Source organism: Eucyclogobius newberryi, unplaced genomic scaffold, assembly GCF_026437365.1.
Source record: "Eucyclogobius newberryi isolate DKJ021-1_F unplaced genomic scaffold, fEucNew1.0.hap1 SCAF_16, whole genome shotgun sequence".
In the NCBI taxonomy this organism is placed as follows: Eukaryota; Metazoa; Chordata; class Actinopteri; order Gobiiformes; family Gobiidae; genus Eucyclogobius; species Eucyclogobius newberryi.
The window spans coordinates 31737213-31758842 of record NW_027315790.1 but is presented as its reverse complement, the minus strand read 5'-3'; the positions used below and the strand labels follow the sequence as shown (position 1 = coordinate 31758842).

General features: G+C 39.6%; 1 protein-coding gene across 1 annotated transcript in view; it reads right to left on the bottom strand.

The window, feature by feature from the left end:
- Nucleotides 1–21630, bottom strand: part of crybg2 (crystallin beta-gamma domain containing 2) — a 69200-nt gene that overhangs the window by 29027 nt on the left and 18543 nt on the right. Inside the window, exons 3-6 of the mRNA XM_072447248.1 lie at nt 14759–14920; nt 12547–13417; nt 10488–12276; nt 1063–2104 (exon numbers count right to left, since the gene is read on the bottom strand). Of these exons, the coding sequence (XP_072303349.1) occupies nt 1063–2104; nt 10488–12276; nt 12547–13417; nt 14759–14920 (3864 nt within the window). The remainder of the gene's footprint in view (nt 1–1062; nt 2105–10487; nt 12277–12546; nt 13418–14758; nt 14921–21630) is intronic.

The window sequence follows — 21630 nt, the reverse complement described above, 5'->3', positions numbered from 1 at the left end:
ATATATATATATATATATATATTTTGTAACTGAATTAATGTAAGATAGAGTTGAATGCCATACTGGAGAACATTTAAAGCAAAACATATTCAAATAAAAAAAATGAATTAAAAAAAAATTAATACAATTTAAATAAAACTATAAAAATTAAAAAATAAATGAAAAAAATAAAACTGAAAACAAAATTTAAATTAAATGTATTATTATTATTTATTATTATTAAAATAAATTAAAATAAAAAAACAATAATGAAAAAAATAAAAATTATGATCATCATGATAAAGTTGCATAGTGCACCTTTAGTCTGCAGTGTTGTAAACAGTTGTCATTGTGGACATCGTCTTGTCACTAATAAATATCCGGTTCAGCATTTGGACAGTTGGATATTTCAAATTTTTCAGAAAATCTCTTCAGAAAAGGCTCTAATTTTCATGTTTTTGAAGAATGTAACTCTTGACAGTTTTTGGGTCCTTTAAACACAGAACCTTTGATCATTCTTTGGAGTCTTTCGAAAACTATTTAGCTTCTAGTTTGGTCAACAACATCAAAGCGTTTTTACAGTTTTACACGTTAAAACTCCCCAAAAATGCAAACTCTTCCACAACACCACGCATATTACACAACTACACAGTCATATTTCACTACAATCTCAATATCTGTCTGGTAAAAAATGCATCACTATAATATATTGCAGCACATTTTGTAGAGCTTTTGTTCGTAAACTTATGATAAAATTCACTTTTCACAATTTGAATTTAACAATTTTCATCAATGACTCTTAAGGAAAAGATAAATTGCTCAAAATGTTCTTTCCAACTAATGCTAATTACTATTATTGACATATTGAAATAAATACAAGTACTAAAGTAGAACTATTAAACAGACATTAAAGCAACAATAAAGACAAAAAAACAGATCATCATTTACACCAAGCAATAAAATATGAATGAGCCAGTTCAGGAGGAGACTCTAATGTTTAACAAAAGCAAACTGCACCGACTCGTCTATAATTAACCGTTTCCATAGCGATCATCAGCCGGGACAGAAGCACACTTGTCGTACCTGTAGCGTCTTCAGTTTGAGGAGTTCCAGCGGCGACATCATGTCCCTCAGGCTGCTCTTCTTCAGCCCGATGTCCGGCGGCAGGGTGTACAAGTTCCCGTTGGCTCCGTCCGTCGTCGTCCTGTTGCTGGCGAGACCGGGCGGGTCCTCCACGATCGGGGGCAGCGAGGACAGGAGCCCAGACGGCACCCCCCTGGCCGACAGGCTCCTCATCCTCATGGACGCCGGGCCCATGTTCTTCAGCGTGTCCACCAGGCTGTCCATGTCGAACTGGCTCGGCGACTCTCCCTCGGGGGAGCCGGGCGGCGAGGGCGGCGAGAGCGGGAGCGGCTCGCCTTCTCGGGTTGCGACCGGCGAGTCCGGCTCCAAATCCACTAGCGTGGCCTTGAACACCCCGCTGAACGCCGCGTCCTCCTGCTCTGACGAGTAGCGGCTCGCGTCTGGCCCGTCTCGCGCTCCCCCGCTCCTCTCGAAGGCAGGTGCGAGGCTGGAGGGCGCCGCCTTTTCCTCCACCTCCTCCTCTGCCGGGACACGCCTGCTCCCCGCACCTGCCCCGCCCGCCCCGTCAGTCAGCGCTCGGCGAAAGGAGCTGCTGGTGAAGGAAATGCTTTTGTTGTAATCTGTAGCCTCTGGGAAAGTAGAAGCGGCTGAAGCGTTTGCAGTAGCAGAAGCTGTCGAGTCAGAAGTACTAGTAATAGTAGAAGTAGTAGTAGAGAGTGTGTAGTCGGGCACGTCTAAAGTACTAGATAAAGGCTTGAATTGATAAGCTCCGTCGAATCTACTCTTCCATGTGTAATCAGAGTCTATGCCATTTGACGTCACGGCGGTTGTGGGTTTGTTTTGGTCGGTGGCCCCGTTGCCCCCGGACACGAGCGAGACCTTTCGGACCCTGTACTTGGCGGCGGCGGCGGCGCTCTGGGGCGCCGGCCCGGTCCTGGCGGACAGCGTGGTGCTCAGGCTGCTGTAGCTCGAGCTCATGGCGACGGCGGGCGCGACGGCGGGCGCCGGGGCGGTGGGCAGCGTGCGCGAGGCGGCGAGCGACCTGGAAAACACCAAACGGAAAAGACCAATGAAACGACACATTTGAATGACGTTTACACGTGTTTGAAAAAAGTGGAAATGTATTCATGTATTTGTGTTAAATGCACTGGAAGCTGATGAAGATGAAAACAGTGGTGGAAAAAGAGAGTACTAAACATGTAATTAAGTACATTCTAGACCATGTAACTGTACTTTTACACAAGGACAGCTGACAGATTTGTGCCAAAGTTTAGTCACATCTTAGACAAAACTTGACTTAATTCAGTGTTAAACCGTTACATTAAGTCATTTTGGACTCATTTGAACACTTTACAACATCTGTCACTTTAAATAATATGTTATTTTAGCATAGTGTATACTTTTTACTGCTATTATTCATCGTTTCATGTCATGTTGAACCTCACAGCCGAAGCAAGTTCTCAGTTTGTTGACGTTTTCAACCCCAATGGCAATAAAACCGTTCATATTCTGACACTTTAAAGCACAAGCCACATATTCTGAGCTCTGGCCAATCAGAGCGGACGATGTTGAGACGTTTGTGTTTTCAGGTGCAAAAAGACGCTGCTACAGAAGTGAAACGACTAGATTTACCTCAATTACAAGTAAAAATGTCAATTAACAAACAAATACTACATTTCAGAAACTTGAGTATTTATATCAAGTTACTTTGGTTATTAAGATTTTAAGTGGATTATATCCGCGTATCATCTCATGTCTCATCTAGAATAAATACCATCATTGCCAAAACGGAAGGTGAAGTTAAAAACAACAAAGTCGTGTATTGTTAATCATCTCAACTGTCACTCATGCGCCGATAAGTTCCACGCCAACACGGAAACCTCGCGCCAACACGGAAACATCGCGCCAACACGGAAACATCGCGCCAACACGGAAACATCGCGCCAACACGGAAACATCGCGCCAACACGGAAACATCGCGCCAACACGGAAACATCGCGCCAACACGGAAACATCGCGCCAACACGGAAACATCGCGCCAACACGGAAACATCGCGCCAACACGGAAACATCGCGCCAACACGGAAACATCGCGCCAACACGGAAACATCGCGCCAACACGGAAACATCGCGCCAACACGGAAACATCGCGCCAACACGGAAACATCGCGGCAACACGGAAACATCGCGCCAACACGGAAACATCACGCCAACACGGAAACATCGCGCCAACACGGAAACATCGCGCCAACACGGAAACATCGCGCCAACACGGAAACATCGCGCCAACACGGAAACATCGCGCCAACACGGAAACATCGCGCCAACACGGAAACATCGCGCCAACACGGAAACATCGCGCCAACACGGAAACATCGCGGCAACACGGAAACATCGCGGCAACACGGAAACATCGCGGCAACACGGAAACATCGCGCCAACACGGAAACATCGCGCCAACACGGAAACATCGCGCCAACACGGAAACATCGCGCCAACACGGAAACAAAGTCAGTGAGACCCATGTCGTAACAATTATGACATGGGTCTCATTTCAACCTCCCATGTTATTCCAATGGGGAAATCGCCAGATCTCTGAAATGTGAACATGCTTATACTTAATACTTTTACGAACTCCTCCAATGGCATTAGCCCAATTAACATTAGTGCCCCCTCCTCTTGCAGCGGCGGCGTGGCGAGGGCCGATCATTGCCGCTTGCGGCTATAGTCATTATTTTTCGATCATTATAACCACCACCTCAAATCATTTATTTGTATTGTTTGTCTCGCTCTCTGGTCCAGTTTCTTGTTTTTATTGTATAAATGTTCAAAAAATGAAAGACAAAAAATATATATAGATAAAGTAACAAGTAAGGTGATATTTCTGCTCTTTTGTGATTTATTTTAGAGACATATACCATTTGTCTGACATGAACTAATGCGTTTGAACCTGTTTCAAGAGTTTTAAACGTCGTCCTGTGCCTCGCTGCAGGGCTCAGGATCTGATTCAACAGGTAGAACACACACTTTATGCAAATGAAGCGGATATGAAAACGAATACACTGTGTCCTTCTACAGAGGAGCTGCTCTGATATGAGAACATGCTGTGATATTTATGTTTTAATTCAATTCTGAACTCGCGAGTAACTGGAACGACGACTACAAGAACCATGTACTGCATATAGTACATGAACATATATCCTTAGTCAGGACCGAACATGGACCAGCCTCTGACAGAAAATACAAACGCCAGGGACCGAACCGGAGAGTTAAACTGTTTGAGGATTGATTTAAAAATGTCAAAAAAAATAAATATTCTCCATCTAGAAGTGTTCAGTCGATGCATTTAAACTTTGATTTGCTTAAAAATGTATGTAATAAATCAATGTTAGAGATCATCGTTCGACTTCACTACTAAAATATTCATTGGCTGCAGCTCTTTTCACTCATTAAAATCAGTTTTCCCGGAGAAAACCAGACAACGTGCTTTGCCCAAGGGCAAAACGATAACGCAAACATAGAATAAAAACACGATCCGGTCCGACTCGTGTGCGTCGCCTTTAAACGAATAGAAACGACAACACGAACCTGTTCAAACGCTTATGTGGAGTTATGTAACGTTAGAGCGATTTATGTCACATTCGGTTTATCGTTCCTGCAGTTTACCCACGATTCAGTCTGGATTTGAACTCTTCTAGTACACGCTTAAGCACGTTTCAGTGGTTGTATCGTTTATGACCACTTACTCCGTCATTATTCACTCCAGACCATGACGTGACATATTTTATACTTGTAAATACTTGTAAATAATATTTACAAGTATGTAAATAACTGATGGACACGCGCAGACGTCCCAGCAAACACCAGGAGGATCGACTTCAAATGTGACTCTACTGCAGGCATCAAACATCAGAAACGAGCTTTATACGAGCTTTAAATATAATCTGCCGTTCCTTTTGCACAAACACAAAGACATAAATATAGCCGCAAGCGGCAAAGATCGGCCCTCGCCACGCCGCCGCCACGCCGCAAGAGGGGGCGCTAACACGCCCCAATTGTCCTTTTATTACATCTACTGCTGAATCTGTGACGCTGTCACATCTTCTCCCCTTTGTTTTACCATCAAAAAGCAATTCTATTTTGAATTCTTGGCAAAATGTGCGGCTTTGCCGCACAGACACCGTGACTCTTAGAATAAAAATGTGGATAACTTTTGATGGTCCACCCCTGAAGATGAGTCTCACCAAATTTCAGGTTAATAGGGCTGACGCCCTAAGAGGAGTTTGTGAAAGTCTAAAATGTAAACATGTTCTGGCGATTTCCCCATTGGAATAACATGGAAGGTTTCGGTCATCGTTACGGCAACGCCATAACAATTATGACATGGGTCTCATTGACTTTTTTGATGGGGATGCCAAAATTGAGTTGTGTCAAATTTCATATAATTTCACAAAATTAAATATTTAACCTCCATATAAAATCTGTAGGGGGCGCTGTGGCTCCAAATTAATTTATTTCACTTAAAGTAGGTTTAGGGCAAAGAGTTTAACAACTGATTCTAATTTGACGCAATTTGGACTTTATCTGCGCAAACGGCAGAAATTTTAAATTTGGGAGATTTCTGAAATTCTAGCTAAAGTTTGCGGCTTCGCCGCACAGAGACCGTGACAGGTATCAATGTAATTTGGATAACTTTTGACGTCCCACTCCTCAGTAGCATTTTCACCAAATTTCAGCTTTTTAGGGCCAACGCCCTGGGAGGAGTTCGTAAAAGTACGACGTTTGGAAAAACTCCCAAGTTATAATTAGCCATTTTAGAAGTAATATGGCCGACGGCGTTGCCGTAATAATATTTTTTACTTCTCTTGTCACCATCTACCTCTGCGCCAAATTTGATTCTACAATCATATTTTTTTTGGGTCATTTCCCATCTCAATGCATTTTTGGTACATTTGGGGGCGCTGACGCGCCAATTTTTTTAATTTTAGAAAAAGGAAATAGCCAGAATGTAGAGAGGCACGATTTTTAGAGGTGTGCTAATTTTTGTGAAAAATAGGGGGGTTGGTCCCGAGAAGAAAGAAATAATGCGAAAACAATGCGCGCACACACACACACACACACACACACACACACACACACACACACACACACACACACACACACACACACACACACACACACACACACACACACACACACACACACACACACACACACACACACACACACACACACACACACACACACACACACACACACACACACACACACACACACACACACACACACACACACACACACACACACACACACACACACACACACACACACACACACACACACACACACACACACACACACACACACACACACACACACACACACACACACTCCATCTAAAAAATGTCTCTTTAAAATACATAAAGACATTTCATCAGAGGAATGCAGAGGTTTGATTTTTTTTAATAGTTTAATACGACTAAAAAAAACTGTTTTGCTGCGTTTCATGTCAGACGTCTCATGCATTGACTGCCCTCTAGTGGTGTGGGATGGAACTGACGGTGCGTTAACATCATGAAAAGTATTCAGTGTAGTTTAGAGACGTAAAGTATTCAGTGTAGTTTGGAGACAAAGTATTCAGTGTAGTTTAGAGACGTAAAGTATTCAGTGTAGTTTAGAGACAAAGTATTCAGTGTAGTTTAGAGACAAAGTATTCAGTGTAGTTCAGAGACGTAAAGTATTCAGTGTAGTTTAGAGACCTAAAGTATTCAGTGTAGTTTAGAGATGTAAAGTATTCAGTGTAGTTTAGAGATGTAAAGTATTCAGTGTAGTTTAGAGACGTGAAAATAACAAATATCACATATAAGTCGCTCCGGAGTATAAATATATAAGTCCCACCTCGGCCAAAACTATGAAAAAAGGTGCGACTTATAGTCCAGAAAATACGGTAGTTTATTGATTTGTGGGCCGTCTTTTGATTTACGTCTGCTTTTCATACTCTGGTCGTGTTTTGTTTGATTTTTCATGTTTGTATATTTTGGTTCTTTAAAAATAAAAATCTTCATATATATATATATATATATATATATATATATATATACACACAAAACAAAAAAGTGAAATCACAATGGAAAGTACTGCATTTTGTTACTTTCTTAGTGAATATTTGCTCATGTATCTGTACTTTTTCTCGATTAAAAATGAAATAACCTGACTCAAGTAGAGATGTCAAAGTACCCGTTTTAAAATGTACTTTTAGGGTCAAATGTAAAAGTATTTCAAAGGGATTAAAGCGGGAAAAGTAATGATCTGGTAAAAAAAAAAAAAATGTAGAATAGATTTTTTGATAATTCACGCCGGTTTGATTTAAATATTTAGATTTGTTCAAAGTCTGAACTCAAACTACTGAAAATAACCCTTCAGATGGTCTAAAATGGTCAAGAAAAGTACTTCTAAAAACAGGAATTAACATTTATTTAGTACAGATACTTGGTCTCAAATGTAGTGAAGTAAAAGTACAAAGCATCCCATGTAAAAGTTAAAGTTAAAGTACTTTTACAGTTTGAAGAGTTTATTTTTATTTACTCCGTTTTAAATGATGTTATTTGTGTCTTTGTTCAGTTTGTTTTTAAAGTGCAATATAAATATAGTTGGTTGAAATATCGATAAAAACAAATCACAAAATCAGGACTTTTTCAGCTTCATCAGAACCACGTGAAAAAAAACATTTGTTGAAATTTTTCTTTTTTGTCATGGTGTTATAAAAATGTGTCATATCAAACCAATTTCTTAACATCAACATTTACTACATTTTAACGCTAAACATCTTGAGTTTTAAATGTTTGTACAACTACATTTCAAATAGAAATAAAGACATTGACACATTTCCATTGCCATAATATTGTCATGAGGAGAATAATAAACGGGTGTAAGATGCATAAAACACACAAAAGGACTGATTATTTACACTTACGCTCGAGCACAGAATAATTCAATGATAAAAACCTAAAGAATGTTTGAGTTCCACATTTGTGAATCATCTTTTTGTTCTTTGATGAATAAACTCTGTACATTAGTCACGGTTTGTGTTGTAAATAAAGCTGCTCCAGGCTCAGTTTTACAGTGCGCGTGATCAGATAACGCCAGCACCGGTTAGCCTTTCACACCGGTTAGCCTTTCACACCGGTTAGCCTTTCACACCGGTTAGCCTTTCACACCGGTTAGCCTTTCACACCGGTTAGCCTTTCACACCGGTTAGCCTTTCACACCGGTTAGCCTTTCACACCGGTTAGCCTTTCACACCGGTTAGCCTTTCACACCGGTTAGCCTTTCACACCGGTTAGCCTTTCACACCGGGTAGCCTTTCACACCGGGTAGCCTTTCACACCGGTTAGCCTTTCACACCGGGTAGCCTTTCACACCGGGTTTGTCATTGTCCAGAGATACTTTTACATATGCCTGAAGTGAGGTTAGCAACAAGTCTCATAGCAACAAGAACAGGCTTAGGTTTAGCCCCGCGCTTAGCTTGTGGGCCCCCCCCGCACGCTTAGCTTGTGGGCCCCCCCCCGCACGCTTAGCTTGTGGGCCCCCCCCCCGCACGCTTAGCTTGTGGGCCCCCCCCGCACGCTTAGCTTGTGGGCCCCCCCCGCACGCTTAGCTTGTGGGCCCCCCCGCACGCTTAGCTTGTGGGCCCCCCCGCACGCTTAGCTTGTGGCCCCCCCGCACGCTTAGCTTTTGGGCCTCCCCCGCACGCTCAGCTTGTGGGCCCCCCCGCACGCTCAGCTTGTGGGGCCCCCCGCACGCTCAGCTTGTGGGGCCCCCCGCACGCTCAGCTTGTGGGGCCCCCCGCACGCTCAGCTTGTGGGGCCCCCCGCACGCTCAGCTTGTGGGCCCCCTCCGCACGCTTAGCTTTTTGTCATTCAGAAATTCAGTTTCATAAAGCTGGTCACAAACTTGAAGAAAAATGTGTCAGACGAGATTTCACAGTAATAATTATGGATAATCATGAAATCAAGGTTTTTTTCCCACAATAATCGTAACACTAAAATTTGACATTGTGACATCCCTCGTTTGGGCCAAAGTTTACTTGAAGTGGACTCGACGGACCCAGTGGATTTTTTGTGTGTAAATGTATGTATTGTATTAATGAAATGTATTGTTTTTATTGTTTTTTTAATTTGATAGATTTTTAATGTTTTTAAATTATTTATAAAATGTTTATATAATATTCTTAATTTTTACTTCAAATCATTTATTTTCTTTTTTTTTTCATTTCATTTATTTTTATTTGATTTCTTTTATCAATTTAAAACAGGTTTTAAAGTGACAGTGCACACGGAAACTGCCTGACACAAGTAATGACATAAATAATACAAGTAGGTCAAGAAAAGCAACTCATCACATTTAATTATAGTGTGAAACTATTGTCAGTTCAAGTGTTTGTTTTGTCCATTTAAAATACAGAAACTGATCTGTAAATAACTAATGATTGACATTTACGATGTTATAACTCAAGACTGTTCGGGTCAAATTATCATCGTAACGACTAAAAACATTATAATTGTGATGATTTTAGAAGCAAATTTAAGTCTTTTCAATTCAATCCAAGGTGCGTCGTTTATGTCACATTAACTTTATCGTTCAGAAGGTTTGATTTGATAACGGGAAAGTTGACTGAAAGAAAAGTCAGATTATAAAGTAATTGTCGAGGTGCCGATATTCAGAAACTATTGTTAAGGTTTATTGTAATATTTGTAACACTAAAAATGTATATGACGACATGTTTTAGCTAGAGTTTTGTGAGTTTTATCAGATTTTTTACATTCAAACACAGTGTCAAGGGACTTTTCATAATAAATACTTGTTTTTACATGAACTTCTGTGCAGTTTTTCTGAGATAAACAGAGTTACTTCATATTTTTGAGACTTATACATGACATTTTGTGTAATCTTTGTTGAGGTTATAGTACTAGTTTTACAAAAGGAAAAAAATACCTTGTTGTTAGCGTGCAATCAGAGTTATGGCCCCTTTACGTTGACTGACGTTTTTGTATTTTTGTGTCCCCGAGCGACGCATTTTAGATGAAATTCAAGAAGCAAATGTAATAAATACATCCATTTCAAACATGGCACAAAGTTACATGTACTGTTCAGATTCAAGTACAAGTTCTGCCAAGCCGTTAGTTAAAATGTTGTGACAGTTGTTTTGCAAAATTTGAATATCGAGTTTAGAGCTAAGGTATAAAAAAAATTTTTACAGACATTTCACATTTGTCTGACATTTAAACCTCAACAAATACGTTTAAAGACTTGTTTTAACACTTTCTACTGTCACGTAATATTGTAGGACTATCATTATGAAGGAAACTCCAAAACATTCGAGATATTCATCTACAAATGCAGCACACAAAAGGTTTCACACTCACCGCTGCCTCAGATCCGTGTCGACCTGGTCCAACCCTTCGCCTGGCTCCTGGTTCTGCGCCTGGTCCGGCCCCTGGTCCGGCCCCTGGTCCGGCCCCTGGTCCGGCCCCTGGTCCGGCCCCTGGTCCGGCCCCTGGTCCGGCCCCTGGTTCGGCCCCTGGTTCAGTCCCTGGTTCAGTCCCTGGTCTGGCTCCTGGTTCCTTTCCTCTCTCACTTGTACAACCCTGGTGTAGCTTCTGTGGCCCTGCGTCGCCGCACTCGCCACCTGCGTCTCCGGGCTCCTCCCTGCACCTCCCGTAACCCAATCCGCTCCTGCGCTGCTCACCGCAGCTCTATTGTTTCCTTTGCCATCCGATATCTCCTCGAGCATACCTTCTTTATCATGTCCACCCGTTAAAACCCGTTCCGCCACTGCATCAGACCCGGGCGTGATTTGCCTTTTGTCGATTGTGCTTGGACTTGGTCGCGAGTCGGACGCAGTGACATCGCCCGTGCGCAAGTTTTCTGCAATCTCAGCGTCTTGCGCGGAGCCGGCATCGTTCACTTTGCCTTGGGATATCCCTGGCCCCTCCTTTCGCACACTCTCTCCTGTCGAGGGTGTAATAGCCTCGTAAAATTCCTTCACCTGCTCGACCGGCGTGGCGAGAACAACCTCCTCCTCCCTCTCATTCCTGTCTTTCATCACTTGCATCGCAGCCAACATACCGTTTCCATCTCGCGCATCAACCGGTTTAGGCAGTCGGCATCCTTCGTTTTTGGCATCCTTCGCGCCCAGGCTGCCGTCCTCCGTCGAAACTAGGGTCCTGTTCGCCATGGGATCCTCCGAAGAGCTCGTCTCCCTCAACGTGTCGATGACCGTCGCTTCGATCGTGAACAAATCGTCCAGGTTGTCCTCCTCGGCGCTGTAGTAGACCTCAGTCGCGCTGCCGTCGTCCGAGCAGACGCTCAAATAGGCCGGGCTGCTGATCCCCTCGTGCGAGTTAGTTGAGGTGATGGACGACACTACGGTCTCGTCGCTTCTGATGGTTGTTGACATTCTTTCCGTGACGGGAGGCGGAGTGGGACAGCCGGAATCTCTGCTGCTGCTGCCGGCGCCCTCGTTTGCGACTGACTCTCTGACAAACACCACTTTTCTTTTAGAGTCTGTTGAAACTTGAGCACTCGTCTCCTGGGAGGGCGCGTAGCGGCGCAGAGGAGGGTCCTCCACCACAGAGGATGCCGTCGTTATCCCCGTATCATAGGCCGCTTCCCTTTTGAACTCTGAATACGCGAACTTGCCCTCTTGCGTCAAAGGTTTGGCGTCGTCCGTTGAAGTTGCGTCGTAGGTGGTGCGGATGTACACCGTTTTAGTCGGCGATTTTGGTTCAGTTTGCGTTGTAAGGAATTCAGTGGCGCTACTGAACGAACTCAAGCTATCGTCAATTTTTCCCGGGGAGGAAGTAGACAACGGAGGGCTGATTATTTCACTTTCGTCATAACGCTTGAGCAGAACGGTTTTCGATATTGTTTCGACTCTTTCGTGCTCGGCGAATTCAGCTGGTGTAAGTGACGGGACGACGGCGCCTTGGCTGAAGGTGTCGGGCAAGAGCGAGTCAGACAGAGTTCTGAACATTTTATCTTGGTCGACTAAGTTGTACCGACTCGACAAGGTTTTTAAAACGTTGCCGTGATTTTGGGGGACTTTTGGACTCATGGCAATTGGGTCGGAGTTCGACGTGCTGGACATCATAGGCGTATCGGCGATGTTTGCGTACGCTTTAGCCGCTTTGGTTGCGCTAGCCGTGTCGCCAACTACGCCAGATGAGTAGATATGCTTGTCCAAATTGGAAGTAGCCATTTTGGGGTTTAATGCAGAACTGGTATCGGTAGTAGGTTCCTTTACGGTTGTTGCAGTACTGACTGAAGGTTCCTTTACGGTTGTTGCAATACTGACTGAAGGTTCCTTTACGGTTGTTGCAGTACTGACTGAAGGTTCCTTTACGGTTGTTGCAGTACTGACTGAAGGTTCCTTTACGGTTGTTGCAGTACTGACTGAAGGTTCTTTTACGGTTGTTGTAGTACTGACTGAAGGTTTTTTTACGTTTTTTGTAGTACCGAGTGAAGGTTCTTTTACAGTTGTAGTACTGACTGAAGGTTCTTTTATAGCTGTAGTACTGACTGAAGGTTCTTTTATAGCTGTAGTACTGACTGAAGGTGCTTTTACAGTTGTAGTACTGACTGAAGGTTCTTTTACAGTTGAAGTACTGACTGAAGGTTCTTTTACAGTTGAAGTACTGACTGAAGGTTCTTTTATAGGTGTAGTACTGACTGAAGGTGCTTTTATAGTTGTAGTACTGACTGAAGGTTCTGCAACAGTCATTTTGGATCCGGTTGTGTCAATCTCCGGTTGAGCCGTTTGGCCGATTAGCATCTCAGCTTTAGCATTGGGCACTTGGACGTCGCTAGCATTGAACGTAGCGCTGTTGGACGTCGGCGCCGTGACGTTGGACAGTGCCTTTCTCACTTTGCTCGAGGCCACAGTGGCTTCTTTGTAAGACAATACATTTGCGTTCGCTTGCTCAAAACCCGCCTTCATCTCGTCATCGTACAGTTGTAACGCTGGGATGGTTGCTATGGGAACTTTTGGCGTTTCCGCGGTTGGATTCCGGATGTTACTTAACTCCGGGACTGTTGCGTTAGGAGCTTTGGGCGTTTCCGCGGTTGGATTTCCGATGTCATTTCGGACGTTGCCGGGCTGCGTTTTGGCCGGTTGAGTGTGGACGGTGACCGGGGCTTTCGATTGGCCCGGGAGCAGGAAGTCTGGTTTTTTCACGGCGACGGGAGGCGGGGACGGGATGTCGAAGATCTCGCTCGTGTCCAGTTCCGGTTGGGACATGCTCATGGGTTTGGTGTCGCTTTGGGCCAGACGCATTTGACTGAGGTCTGAGCAAGTCTGGAACAAGATGGAGACACATTCGTTTAGACTCGTCGCTATGGAAACATGACTGCTACCTGCTCGTCTCCATGGAGATTCCACAGAAGGACATTAAACTTATCCATCCTGCATTTATCAAATTACAGCTGCCTTGAAAAACAGGGGAAAAACAGAACCCCTTGGTTTTAGAGTGGGCTCACCTTTCCACAGATCTGACCTGTAACTTGGCCCGGCGGCCTTTCCTTCACAGACAATGGTAATAAAACTGATTCTTTACGATGCCTTAATGTGGATTATTCAAGGCAAAGCAAACCTCTTCACGGAGACGAGGGGACCTCAGCAGAAAGGTTCCACGCTGCGTCTTTGAAAAGCGTAATAGTCCTAAAACGCTCGACTAAAATGAGCCTCGATTCAAACTGAAAACGTTACTGAACCTGAACAAATAAACGCACAAACGTCTGGACTCTTTGTGAAGCCGAGACGCTGTAGTTTTCTTCTTTGGCGTTTTATGGCGAATGGTATCCAAGTGTTACCGTATTTTCCGCACTATAAGGCGCACTTAAAAGCCTTTAATTTTCTCAAAAAAAAACAACAGTGCGCCTTATAATCCACTGCGCCTTATATATGGATTAATTCTGGTTGTGCTTACTGACCTAGAAGCGATTTTGTGTGGTACACGTTTTGTTTCGCTTAATGCGGGCGCCTTATAATCAGGTGCGCCTTATAGTGCGGAAAATACGGTACATTACCGCCACCTACTGTAGTTGTACATCTTAGACTTTAGACTTTAGACTTTATTTAGTGAAGCTGTGGTTTGATTCCGATTTACTCCGATTATAGATCTGCTCAGAGCAACATCAGAGTTTGAAAACTGTTCAGATTTTTCTTTACTAAATATCAAAAGTAAAGCTGGAGTCTGGTCTGACTGACTCGTTTGGCCAATTATATTTGTTGTTTTGACAGTTCCTCTGAAGCTAATTTAACCAAAAAATATGTTTATGGACTTATGCAGGGGAAAAATGAATGTTCAAGTGGAAAACGCCGATTTCATTTGTGAATTTGTGGCTATTTTTTCATTTATTTGTGGATTTAGAAAACTAAGCGAGTCCGTTTGCTTTGACTGGACATAAGAGGGTTTTTACCGCTTTAGTTTCACGTTTACAATGTCCAGCAGCTTCACAAACGGGAATGAATCAAGAAAAAGTCAGGAGTGCCCAATTTCATGAGGTTAATAAAGAACAGTTAAAAATACATTAAGTGACCGAAAAGTCTTTCTCTCACTAAATCCTGAAACGTCTCGATCCTGAACATTCTGGGCAGTAAACGGTTTGCAGATCAGATTCCTCATGAAGGCGTTACCTCGTGCGGCGGTTCGATTCCCGAGCGGTCGATGCCGTAGACGCTCTTGGACAGAACGCCGCCGTCGTCCTTCCTCTTCTTCCTCCTCAGGCCCAGAGAAAACGTGGGGAAACGTTTGGGCTTCGACCTCAGGTCCATCTCCGACATACTCAGCTTCTTCCCCTGAACACACCAGCAGAACATCAAGCCGCTTTGCGTTTAGTCTCAGGACGTGCGTTTTGTGTTGTAGTTTGGAAGAAAAACGAGAACACAGAATTTGGATTTTTTGTGGTTGACGAGGAAATAAAAGGGTCACGTTTTCCTCGTATCGTTCAATCCCACACTTTATTATAATTCAAAGCAGATTTAAAAAAAGAAATCTAAAATGTATTTCTTAGACATAAAATGACAACAAATTAAAATCTTTTGATGTTCAACACTAAAAAATGTCAAAATTCTTCTCAAATCCGAGTTCTGCTCCAAACTCTAACCCAATAAAAGAAAATGCATGAAAAATCAACACAAAATTTGGATTTTTTTGGTTGACGAGGAAATAAAAGGGTCACGTTTTCCTCGCATCGTTCAATCCCACACTTTTATTAAATTTGTATCTAATTGAAAACAAATAACCCACTTTCAAATGTATTTCTTAAACAGATTCTTTTATTGCCGTTTTATGTCTATGTTCAACATTAAAAATTGTCAAAATTCTTCTGAAGTCCGAATTATGCTCCACACCACATGTTTTAGAATAAAAGGAAAATGTAATGATTAAACGCGATAAAACGACTTTTTTTAAAATTAGGGAATAAAGGGTCACGTTTTCCTCGTAATGTCCAATCACACGCTTTTAATTAATTAGATCTAATTGGGGGGGGGAATCTGAAAAAAAAAATGAAATTGTTAAATTTTTTTTTTTAATTCTTCCTCTAAAGTCTGAGTTCTGCTCCAAACCACAAGTTTTAGAATAAAAAGACCAAAAGATGATCATTGATTTTTAGACATTTACTGATTAAACTTTAATTAAATGTAAACTTATTTTGGTATTAATAATGACTTGATAATCTAGGAAGTATTCAGCGGTAAAACTGTCTTTATAAATCATTATCTTGTGTTTTAACTCACTTAAAATGACCCTTTACAGTAGATCTTATGTATTCATTTTGAAACCACTTGATTTTTCAGACTCTGAAATCTTATCATTTTAAATATTAAAACGTGAATGTGATTTTAAGATCAAGTTACGATTGTTTTAAATGAGACCATTTGTTCAATTAATACTTTTCCTCCTTTACTTCTCTTGTGTTAAGCTCAGACACAGCTAAATGTAAAGTATGATAAAAGCAGGTTGAAGTTATGCACCGGAAACATCTACAATCTCAAATTAAATAGATTAATGATTTTGACAATTATCTAGAAAATGTACTTATTCTAATTACAAGTTGGAAAATGCTTGTTTATCGTTTATTTAGCGTAAAACGAGGTATTTTGTGCTCGTTCCATTGGCGATCTTCCTTTCAGTCAAAACATCCTCAAAATAAGACAAATACCACTTAAAACCAACTTATTTTAAGACAATCCACATTCATTAAGTCTGTTCCTCCGTCACTAACAAGAGACGTTTGTGAAAATGCCTCAGAAACGTTTAAAAAGTGACAAATATTCAATCTCAGAGTATATAAAAAAACTGAATTACTGTAAAATACACAGTGAATGAGATAGTTAAACATTTCTAGGACATACTTTATTCAATGTGACTATTTTTTTGGGGGGGGGGCGCAAAGAGTGTGTATTTATTTTCATGGTCAAAAAGTAACAATTGACCAGTTAATCGTGACAAAGACTGTAAAACAATAATCTCAGTCGCATTTGATGATCGCAATCTTGATCTAGACTGAGACAAGTGAAAAATACCTTTTTATGAACAAAACGGCAGTAATATGAAATCAAAATGTCCTATAACACACTTTAGTCAACCTTTTACTGTATTTAAAATGTCTTAAAGTACAAGAGGAATAATCAAGTCCACTGATACAATATTGAGAGTATAGAGCGTTACATAATATGAATACAAAAACTACTACTGTCGTTTTCGGACTTTAAGCCGCTACTTTTTCCCCACGCTGTGAACCCATCAGTCATAACGATGAGTCTTATAGATTTTTACTGGCAAACGGCCACCGGGGGGCGCTCTAGCAGGAAGCGCAAGCGTTCACACTGTAGAAGACGACTTCAGAGGAAGCACTGTCCAAGCGTGCAGTGCTTTACGCATATTTTAAGCTTCAAAACGCTGTGTGTTTTATCACAATCACACTCATATTCAGATAAATGAGTCTCATGAGGAAGTGACTCTAGACGCGGTGAAACGTAAAGACACACGAGGGGCGCGGACATGTGATGTACAGCGTTCTGCAGTTTAGAACCTGACGGTGAAATTACTTTCTTGACCAGACATGACTCACGGGTCAAAAGTGCATCACGAACATGGAACATATCTGTAAATATCGCTCTAAACACGAGCTCAGGATCAGATGAACCAGAAGAAGACGGAGACGCAGGTAAAGCTAGTTCCTTTGTAAGTTTCATTGGTGGAGTTTTAATTCAGGAGCTGCACAGCAAGAGTACGGCAAGCTAACAGTTTGTGTCAGTTCATATTTTAAAATGCACTAATTTAGACCGTTCAAATATTATTGTAACGATTATTGTGAGAACATCGAGATTTAACCATTATTCGCAGTTCTAAGTATCACGACCAACACAATAAAATCCTAAATAGTCTTTCCTCCATGTGTGAACCGCTTTATCACATCAAACTTTCTGAACTACAAATTTGACACAAACCGCAAGATTAAAAAAGCACATTTAGTTTTTTTCTTCTGTAAATGTCACGATTATAATTGAGTCCACATTTCTTCTGACCTGAGGATCGACTGTGAATATTATTTGTGTTAAACGGTCAAAAGTGTGAGTAGTTCATGAAATCATTACAAAAGGACATTTTTACATCAAGATGGTTTAATCAAACACTGAGCTGGTGTTTGTTCAGGCGGCGCAGGACAAAAGGCCGAGCCGTCACTTTGACAGAGCGAGGCGGGCGTGGCCACTCGCATAACTCTCATACACAACAACAGAACTCTGGCCTCACTTTTAAAACTCTTCCAGTTTTATTTATGTATTATCATTTTGTGCCATTATTTTTATTTATTTTTTTGGACTCGTATTTTTTTAATTGTGTGTATTAAATTGAAAAACATTTTTATGAATCATGTGTCTTCCAATATTTTTTTTTGCATCATCATATTGTGTAATTATTATTATTATGATTAGTCATCATTTGTATTTTATTCTTTTGTATTTACCCTGGTCATGTTTCTTTATTTTGTGCATTATTAAATTTATTTTTTTTAAACTAAAACATAAATAAATCATGCCTTATTTTTATTAATATTTATTGTATCCATTTGCTCTGGTCTTTTTTTTTTATTTAGTTATTAAATTGAAAAAAATTATGATGCATAAACTTTTTTGGTAGAGGGATGATTTATCATATTGTGCCATTATTATGATGATTTGTCATTATTTGTATTATATTCTTTTTTATTTACTCTCTGGTCGTGTCTTTATTTTTTGCATTATTAAACTGGAAAAAAAAAATTCTAATATAAATAAATCATGCCTCTTCAATTTGATTCATGCATTATCATATTGTGCCATTATTTTTATTTGCTCTGGTCATGTTTTTATTTAGTATATTATTGAATTGGAAAAAAAAAAGCAAATGCAAATAAAAAATGAATAAATCTAGACGGAGCGACAAACGACTATAATGATGAAAAATAAGTGCATTTTCCTCCACGCTGATGGTTTATGACCTGCCCCGCCCCCTCGTGACATCATCATGTGGAGGTGGAGTCACATTAAGGTCGTTAACGAGTCTGAATCTAAAGAATGTTTAGTAAAAGCTGCGTTCAAACTGTTTTCGGTGACAGAAGTGAACCTGAAGCTCAAAGACGTTCTTAATTCGAACTCACAACCTCGACGTGGACTCATGAAGCTACAGCGCCCTCTCCTGGAGGCGGCTGCACTCGCGCCTCAGAAGAAAGCGCTGTATGAAACATCACTGAAAATATCATTTGTTTCAGGTTAATTCAGGTTAATTAAGATAAGAGATTTGTCTTCTACATGTTTTTAATCGGGGGAAAAAACAATTTTAGGATTTAAATGCACAGATCTACATAAAAAGTATAATTTATACTAATATTACAATGTTTTTTACACCTTAGTGAGTCCTACAAACCAAGAGCTTCATCTTCTGCACAAGTGTTCAAAACGAGCTTCAATAAAACGATGACGAAGATGAATCCTTCACACTTTGTCACATATAACCCTCATATCTTCATTATAACGCGAGTGTTCTGGGTGAATCTTTGAGAAAACCGAGTGATATTTCCTCATGTTTAATTATATCAAGATCAAAAATGTTTAAATAAAAAAATAAAGTAAATTAACACAACAGTCATATTTCTTCTGACTCACACAGACTCAAACTGATCAGTGTCGATTCAAAATGACTTAAAATTAAATTCCTCAAAGCTAAAGTGCCCCCTACAGGTCGACGCATTGAACTAAACTGCAGTAGAGATAAATGTGTTTAGAATTTTGCTAAAAATTATAAAAAACGCCATCAGAGAATAGCAAATTTTTATGGTTTATAATTTTACTTACTGTTTGTAATCGACGACATCACAGTAAGAAATTACCCAGAAAACACTGGGCCAAAACTCATCTAATGTCACAATGTTTAAAAATATATGAGAGTGACTTTATTTTGTTGAATTGATGTTTAGAGTCCAAAAAGTTGTTTCTTTATGTAATTTATGCATAAACTTTGACTGGAATGAGTGTCCCTGGTGTGATGTCACTTCCTGTTATTTTCACCTGTTATTTTCTACAGATTTTTCAACGTTTTCTCCACAAATACCTGCTCGATTTGTGTAAAACTATAATCTACATGTACAACAGGTATAAATACATTAAATAAAGTCAACATTAGAACATTGTAAAAGCCTGTCATGGGCACTTTAACTTTATTACACATTAAATGAAGTGAATCCAGGTTTAAACCAGTAAAAACACATCTCTAAAATACTTAAACTGAACTTTGACAATTAGATTTCACAAAGTGTTTTAAAATGAAAATTCAGTTTGAAATTTAGTTTAAGAACATTAACATTTGAGAGAAAACTGAAATAAAAGAACATGTGGATAATAGAGAGATGTTTCGTTTTAAGCTTTTACCCCAAAAACATGTGGATTATTTTGTTTTGAACTGCATTAAAGTCATAATGTTCCGACTGTGAACTCTGTACATGAAGTGCAAATATGTGCGAGAGCCTGAAGGAAACGTCTGGGAATGTTCTGGATGTAAATGAAGATTAAAAGAGTCGAGTGGAGACAAGATCCAGGTTTTATTAAGTCTTTCTAAAGGTCAAAGAGTGAAACGTGTCGAGTCGCATCAGGAACAGACGAAGAAGTTAGATTTATGAAGAAACATTATGAAGTCCTGAACGAGGAAAACACCAAATGGAAATGAATTAAAACGGAAAAAAAATTAAAAAATCAAAGTGTTTTGGGCAAATCAAAAACACTGCCACATCCGTGTGATTTACAAAAGGTATTTTACAATTCATTTAATGGGAATATTTTAATTTGAAATCTTTTACGCTTTAATATCGTTACATTTTATGAATCTTAAGTACATTTGCTACATTTTCTACCGCGGAAATTCAAAACATTTACTTCTTTTTTTGTTTTTATGATTTAAAAACAGAGCATTTCGATTTTTAAAGACTTAAAACCAGAGCATTTAGATTAATAGTAGAAAATGTGTCGTGTTTTATTCATTTTGCCTCCACTTTTTGCAAACTTTTTTTTTTTTTTTTTTTTAAACAGTTGGAGAAATTGTAAATAAATGTGAAAAATCCAAATATTTCCACAAAATAAATTACTGTCAAAGTCGAGTTTAGTTTTAGTCCAGGTTCAGTCCCTTTGGCTTCAACATTTCACTATAGAGTTATTTATTTATTAGAACGTTAATCGGGATTATTCGAGTCACATCATAAGAACCAAAAATAATAATAATAATAATAATAATAATAATAATAATAATAATAATAATAATAATAATAATAATAATAATAATAATAATAATAATAATAATAATAATAATAATAATAATAATAATAATAATAATAATAATAATAATAATAATAATAATAATAATAATAATAATAATAATAATAATAATAATAATAATAATAATAATAATAATAATAATAATAATAATAATAATAATAATAATAATAATAATAATAATAATAATAATAATAATAATAATAATAATAATAATAATAATAATAATAATAATAATAATAATAATAATAATAATAATAATAATAATAATAATAATAATAATAATAGGGACAAATTAAGAAAAACTTTATGTTCAGTCCATAGTCTAAAAAAAGGTAAATAACTATTTTGATCTGGCAGTTTTTGTCATAAGTTTAGTCTTTCAGAAGCTTCAGTTTCATAAAGTCGCTCATAAACTCGAACAGTCAAATGTCAGAGCGCGTGATTACCGTATTATCTGGACTATAATTCGTACCTTTTTTCATATTTTAGCCGGGGTGAAACTTGTACTTATATTTACTCTTATAAGTCGTTCCGGAGTATAAGTATATGTGATATTATTTGTTATTTTCCACACTTGCAACCGCTTTTCACACTCCAGTGAGACTTATATATGCGTTTTTCTTCTCTATAATGCTTTTTTTGGCTGGTGCGACTTATACTCCGGATAATACGGTAACTACGGTATAACTAAAGCCGTC